General features: G+C 45.7%; 1 protein-coding gene across 3 annotated transcripts in view; it reads left to right on the forward strand.

Annotated features, from left to right (window-relative positions):
* The window catches only part of LOC144170178 (uncharacterized), a 46990-nt gene extending 43355 nt beyond the window's left edge, over positions 1–3635 (forward strand). For all 3 annotated transcript variants that reach the window (XM_077699798.1, XM_077699800.1, XM_077699799.1), the window contains 3 exons: positions 611–754; positions 2211–2299; positions 2979–3635. In XM_077699798.1, the coding sequence (XP_077555924.1) occupies positions 611–754; positions 2211–2299; positions 2979–3027 (282 nt within the window). In that variant the 3' untranslated portion in view covers positions 3028–3635. The remainder of the gene's footprint in view (positions 1–610; positions 755–2210; positions 2300–2978) is intronic.
* Positions 3636–6926: the final 3291 nt, after the last annotated feature.

Genomic DNA, 6926 nt, shown 5'->3' on the forward strand with positions numbered 1-6926 from the left:
GCGCAGTTTTCAGTGACTATAACATTTCTCTTGAAGGCTGCATCATAGAGGCAACGACGACTTGCCATTGCATTGATCGTGTAAATAAGAAACAAGCACTGAGAAAGAAAATCGTGCAGCAGGTACTTTAAGCACTCCAACAAAAAATGCAAAGAGGCGCCCCAATGTAGCTTTGCGGCTACTACTAGCTTGAAGTGGCTACTGCTGGCTCAGCTCGTTGACATGGTCAAAGGCGGCTGCTGCCATGGCGTCTGCTGTATTGCAAGCTGTTCAATACACTTGCAGCTGCCAAAACTCGGTAATTACGTATCTGCAGTGTGCATTTGTGTAAAGTTTTGTACGTTTCATTCTGAAATCTCTTTATTACGTTTCCGACAGTGTTGTCAGGCTCTTTTTGATGCTTGGAAATGGTTGAAAAGTGGAAAATAAAACTGTAACACCAAAATAGTCATATTGCTATACTGAGCTTCGAATATTAGCCGGGTTATGACCTTGAGACTACGGATTTTGGAAAAGAAACCTCACCTTATATTCGAATAGATACGGTAGTTGTGACCTCTGAAACAGTGTCTTATTAAGTGCGGTGCGTTCTGTGCCCTTGTCTGTGCAGGCGCCAGGTGGACACATGATGCGTCCTCCCGCCAGACTACCAGCCCACCCAGGGGCCATTGGGCGCGTGCTGGTGTCTAACCTGTCTGTCTCCACGACCGAGCATTCGCTACGCCTGCTCGGGCGTACCTGTGGCGTAGTTACGGTGAGTTCTCCCGTGCACGTTTCTTGGTGCCTCTAGACGGTGTACTTGGCTGCAGTCTGGCAGGTGGGAAGATATTTGTGCACCTGGAGCAGTGCGTGTGGGAAAACTGTGCCTGTTGTCTAGTGGTGCCTTAGAAAGGGGACGCAAAACCAGGCACCTTAAAAGCATTTAGCTTGTTCTTTCAAGTTAATGAAAAACACCAAAGCCCAGCACAAACAGCATGCTATGCGTGCCGTATTTACTTGCGTAATAAATGCCCCTCCCACACACCCATGCACTTTTCTTCTTGATAATTTACTTTCTTGTCACCTTGCACACAAAATGCAGCGGGAATATTTTTTCATCTCGGCATGGTTTTGACGCCGTAGACAATTGCAGCAACTTGATATCAGACCACAGTACGCGCAGAAACGCTAAAATGCATTCTAACGAGAAGAAATTTCAACAGTAGCTGGAGATGTGAGCGCGAATGCAGTGGCTCACAATTTGAACATTGTGCGCCTGTGTATAGCGCCATGAAAGTCCTGCAGCTTGTGAACAAAGCACCAAACATACTCCGCACTCCTTTCCTGCTCTGTGCTGTTCCGCGACTTTGCCGTTACGTTTTGTACAGCTGTGTTCCAACCTTTCTTTGTGCTCCTGGTGTGCGGCGTACGACGGGCCAGTGCATGAGCTACACAGCCGGGTTTAAGCTGAAGGTGGTGGTGCAACATATGTTGAAGCACATGGAAATCGTGCAGCTGGGCGGCACTTCAGTGTTGACCCGGTGCGTATAGGTACGCTACTGGTGAAAATATGAGGTTGGGGCAATGAATAGGGATCGCCATGTGTTTAGTGGGCCCGAAAAAGGGAACTTTCCTAGTGTGAGAAAAGAAGTTTTGGAGTACGTTGACGGCACGAAAGACAATACACTGTGGGCTGACAACGAATGTGAAGCGGCAAGCGACTTCAGTGAGGAGGACAGCTTCATGGCGAGTAGGGGGCCACGAGCATGTTGGGAATAAAAAAGAAAATATATTACATAATTACGTGTTTTTATTAGGGAGGTAAGGTTGTGACAGCGCTTCTCTTAGCATCTTTATTGTATGGAATCTCAACTTTTAAAAATCGGTGCAACTTTTTCCTGCATAATAGACCCTTCCCCCAAATTCATGCCGAATTTTCTGGAAAAAAAAAAGTGGGTTCATTATGTGAGTGAATACGGTACAGCGGTCCTTCGTTGTCCGAAGCGGTTGCATGGCTCATCGCAACCGTATGACATTTCCATGGGAGGTTCAAACACTATCAACAGTGCGTTTGGGAAATCAAAATATCAAAATAGTGGGCTTTCTTGCCACACAAATGTACAATTGCTTAGCAGGACTCATCTGTGCAACTGAATGAGTTCGGGTTAATCCCTGTTGAAATGAGGGGTAGTGAAGTGTGGCAAGCTATTTTTGTCCTCACCGGATTGCAGGAGATAATCCTCGACCGGAACCAGCGGCAGGCTGTGGTCAAGTTCAGCGAGCACCAACAAGCCGTGCAGTTCCAGCAAAGGTACCAGAGGTGAGTGACCAAGCCATGTCCCAAATGCCACTCTGATGTGTACCATGCAACCGGGTATGTTGAGTGGGAACATCATATGTGGGGAATTGCAGTACACGGTCCCCTGCTGCTCATCACAATTTGTGTGGATGACAACTACCAGTTGGTGTGCCAATATACTGTCCCAACATGGCCATCCTTTTTCAGCTTCAGTGGCAGTGCAGGGGGCACTCACAGTTTGCACCTGCACACTAGCACTGTTTACACGGTGCTGATGTCTGCTGTGCCACAAGCCATGTGGACTAAGCATAAACCACTTCATAGTTGAAATTAAGAGAAAGAGAAATGGACTTGCGCTATGCCTGTAATGCGACGAGATAACAACTGGTGTACCACCAGGAAAGCCGAGTGGCCGCCGAGAGATAAGACTAGAGGAAGGGGAAGGCTATGTCGATAAAGGGACGAAATAAGAACATTCACAGGCAAGGCAGGGCAGGAGTGCTCGGCGATCTATTAGTGAGGCCTCCACACTGCAGTGGACTTGAGGGGGTGATGCTATAAGTAGCTATTGCTGTTAACTTTCTAACTTGTTTTTTTGTGTGTGCGGGTGCAGTGTGCTGAGCCACAAGCCGAATCCTTGGTTAGTGGGAAGTCTCCAATTTTGGGGCTGCCACTGAAGGGGGGCGTGTGGGGTGTGCAGGCACATGCTGGACCTCTCGATGATCCAAGTGAGCCTGCTTCCGCCATGACGGGGGAGACGGGATCCCACACTGGGTGAGACAGGGCCAAAGCCCCGGCTGGCCGGCCGCGGACTCCCGAGGATGCCGTGCCCACTGCCGGTGCCGCCGCACCGCCGGACGCCATGCTCCCAGGAAAGTCTCGGTGCACTGATAAGCCTCTGCTGCGGGCACACCCGTCCTCGGGAGCATTACATCCATGTACCCCGTAGCTTCCCTGTCTCTCCGTAGGCAAACCTGCTGCTGTGCTAGCACAACCCCTTGCTGCTTTTTGAGCCCGCGTGTGTAACCGGGCGCTTGTTGGTGCGTTCTGCACACTTGCCTGCCACGTCCCTTGATTTCCCAACTTGTGCCGCATAGAAGCGGCCCTGCAGAAGAACGACTCCCGTCTTGGAAAGAGCACGTCTCCAGTCGTGTGTGTGTGCGCGTGTGTGAGTGCTTGACACATTGTGTGGATTGTGACTGCGAGCCACCTATGACTGATCGTGTACTCTGCTCCTTACACATTTGAAGACACTGTTAGGGGGAAAGCACTCGCGGACGTATTGGGCACTCTCATCAGTGTGGCATTATCCATCTTCTTTTTTTCTTTTTTTTTTCTTTCTGACAGTGGAATTCCACTCTCAAACCATAGTTCTTGCCGCTAACAGGCTTTCCTCACAGCTGCACGAGTCTGTTTGGCTGAGCTTGAAGTGTGCGTGTTCTAAAAGCACTGAGGTGTGAAGCACCAAAGGAGGATCAGTCGTGCCAAGGGGGCCCTAGGCAGTGTGCCAAGTCTCCTAGAAAGTAGGTTAGCTCTGTGCTTGAGGGAAGACTGCTTCGAATCCGGATTATGCCAAGGCTTGTGGATCACCAGGAAGCAATGAAGTACGGTGGAAGATTTCGCACCTCTTTTTGTTGAGCCCCTCTGGATTCTGGGCTTCTTGACTCCCCATAGTGTGCAGCTAACACTGCGTGCTTCTGAATGCACTCAAGTCCATTGAAGTTTGAGAATAAAATAACGGAGGCCCCATTGATGAAAAAAGAAAAAAATGTGTTATTCTTTTTTTCCTTTTTTTAAGCATCTGGCAGGTGTTTTTCTGCATTAAAGGTTAATGCTCCTCATGAAATCTTTACTGGTCAGAGGGAGTAAGCTGCTGTTAAGGGTTTTTTTATGCAGGGCTGGCACACTTCTTTCCTTCTAGTATCTCTTTCATTTGGAGGTTCCGTTCTTTACTTATGAATTAAGTGCAGAGTTGCGATATCATCTTGTCCTTTTATTGTCGTACTTATCGTGGTTGTCTGAAGTCTTGCACCTCCAGAAGTTCTGTCTGGGCTGGCTTGTGCCCATGGCTTGTGTAGTCACAGTTGGGAACATTCATTATTTATTAAGGGACAGTGTTGGCATCATGCTTTTCACCTTACAAGAAACTCATGCAGAGCATTTGACTCTGGGCCGTTCCTTGGTCCACGGAAGTTTATTTTTATGCATTATTTTATGTGGCATATTTTATTTTCGTATGGCAGCATACCTTTATTTGTCATATTACAGGATGAGGAGCCATGTAGTTATACAACAGCCCCTCATAAAGTCACTGCCGATGAGAAATGTAAATAAAATGTCCGTTTAAATTTTTAATTTTGCTTAATATTTATTAATATTTCTGAACCGTGCTCATAGTTTACGGGTAAGTTAACAAAGCAGGGGAAAAGAAGGCAGTTTGGAAGCTAAGCTTGGGTCAATTGTTTTGGAAATAAGTCAGATACTGTCAGTTTTATAGCATGCAATGCCCTTTGGTCAGGTAGTTCATGAAGAGATGATGGTCCAGAATATGTGTGGATGAGATCTGTTGGCTATAACTAACCTAGCATTTGAAGCAGCAAGTATTTTAATTATGTTCTCCAAGCAACCTAGTTACTCCTGTCACAGCATTTTTTCAAGCTAGCCAGCACAATTCGTGGGTGCTCATTTTTCGGGGTAACTTTTATTTCATGCTTTGGCAATTTTGTGGAGCTGAACAAAGCCATATTTTCAGGTGTTGAAGCGTGAAAAGCCGGAATTTAAAGACTCGGCACCAGAGGTACAGGTGGGGTAAAGTAAAATAATTGCCTTCCGTGTATTCATTATAAGGAGTCTTTTCTGTTATTTTTGTTACCAGTAAGCAAGTGCTTCCTTATAAAGGGGATCTGTTGTATAATGCATGTGCTCGGTGAAGTATTCTTATTGTTGCGTTTGCATTTCAAACGGCACTATTTTGCAGGCTCTTTACACCTGCACTCCTGGAAGTCTTTTAGAAGGCACTGCCTTTGCTGATAAACTAAAAGTCTACAGTAGGCACGTAAAGTATCAAGATTTCTTGGTATTTTAACTTTCAGTGTGGAAGTTTTTAATTTTCTTTAAGGTCTTGCTAGTGAATTTGGGTCGTCTTATCACCAGATTTCCCTTATTCAATCTGTGTAGACTGTCTGTTGCGATTTGAGGGGATTTCTAGAAAGTTGTCGTGGCATACATAGATATATGTGTATATATATACATAATCATTTATCTGTTTAGTTGTGGAAGTCCTCCGTCCTGTTGAGGGATAGTTGCATAATGAGGGGAAGCATTGATAAGAGAATGGCTGATTGCTTTGGGCTAGTTCTGATAGCTGTTAACTGGTGAAGGTGGGTGCTTGAGCCATTTCACCCCCCCCCCCCCCCCCTTTTTTTTTTTTTCTTTTTTTTATTATTTATTTTTTGCGAAAAATTGGCCATCTTTTACTACCATTCTTCAGGTTTCTTGTATAGAATTGTGTGTCACACACAGATGCGGCGGCAGAAGCAGCGGTAGTGATAGCCGGGGTGTAGGCAAAAGAAAGGAACGATTTACTTTTTAAAGGTGCGTCTACAACTTTTCCATATATTCCAGATATCTAGGAGTTATCAATGAAAAAACAGTGAGATAAAAAGAGTATATGCAAAATAAATACACGTATGAACTTTTACTGAGCACACATTTTTAAGAAAGCGTAAACTTTATTATTGGGCGAGTTGGTGAAGCATGGAGGACAATATTCTATAAAACAACGCAAGGTCAGCACCGGGGTAGTGTTCCCACTCTTGTCCTAGTCACCTGTGCTGTCTTATATCCCCCAGCAAACTTTATAAACATTGGAGGAAGGTGGTCTTGCTAGCACTGGTGGTAGGTTCTGCTTCAGTCTTGATTTGGTGTACAACTGCAGCCAAAGGTTTAGGCTGATGAATATGCTAGCTATCATTCCTATGTACTGCCCATGTGCGTATGTACAAGAGTGTGCGAATGCTATGTGGTAGCTCTTGAATCGAATATCAAATTGCCTCTAAAAAATGACTAATATCGAATAGAACGTCAAGTAGTGCCAAAAGCATATTCTGGGAGCAATGCAATGTGACCCACTCTGAGGTGGTGGCTGCAACGCATACAGTCGTAAATATTCCCATAAATATTTATAGAAACCACTGTTCAGAAATTCGCCTGCAGAAAAAGTCTCTGCTACATGTGGTCTAAAGCTGGCTTCTCTTGTCGAGCTGTGACAATGTTTGCAGCCGTGGAGAACAGCTTCTCGCTTGGCACATGTGGGGCCAGTGGGGCCAGTGGGGCCGATCTTTTGTGGTCGTGTATTTACGCTGGGGAACTTCCGTTTCCCGCTTGTTCTCCAGTACGCCTCTGCGTCTTCACATTTGCCACAAGGTCCTGAACATACCTCCAGAACTCGTCGATGTTGCTGGAAGCATGGAATTGCTTTTGTCCAGGCGACATTGCAAGCCGTTACTTTTTGCGGTGGAAAATTTCAAATTCTGCGATTCTAGATACGGGAATCAGCAAAATTCCATGACAACATTGAAAAGGCATAAGTTACATGTAACAGTTCATTTACTAGACACTTTCAGACTCCTAGCACGCTATATTTCAT

This window comes from Haemaphysalis longicornis, unplaced genomic scaffold (assembly GCF_048455015.1).
Source record: "Haemaphysalis longicornis isolate Haplotype H1 unplaced genomic scaffold, Haemaphysalis longicornis Haplotype H1 scaffold_2, whole genome shotgun sequence".
NCBI lineage: Eukaryota > Metazoa > Arthropoda > Arachnida > Ixodida > Ixodidae > Haemaphysalis > Haemaphysalis longicornis.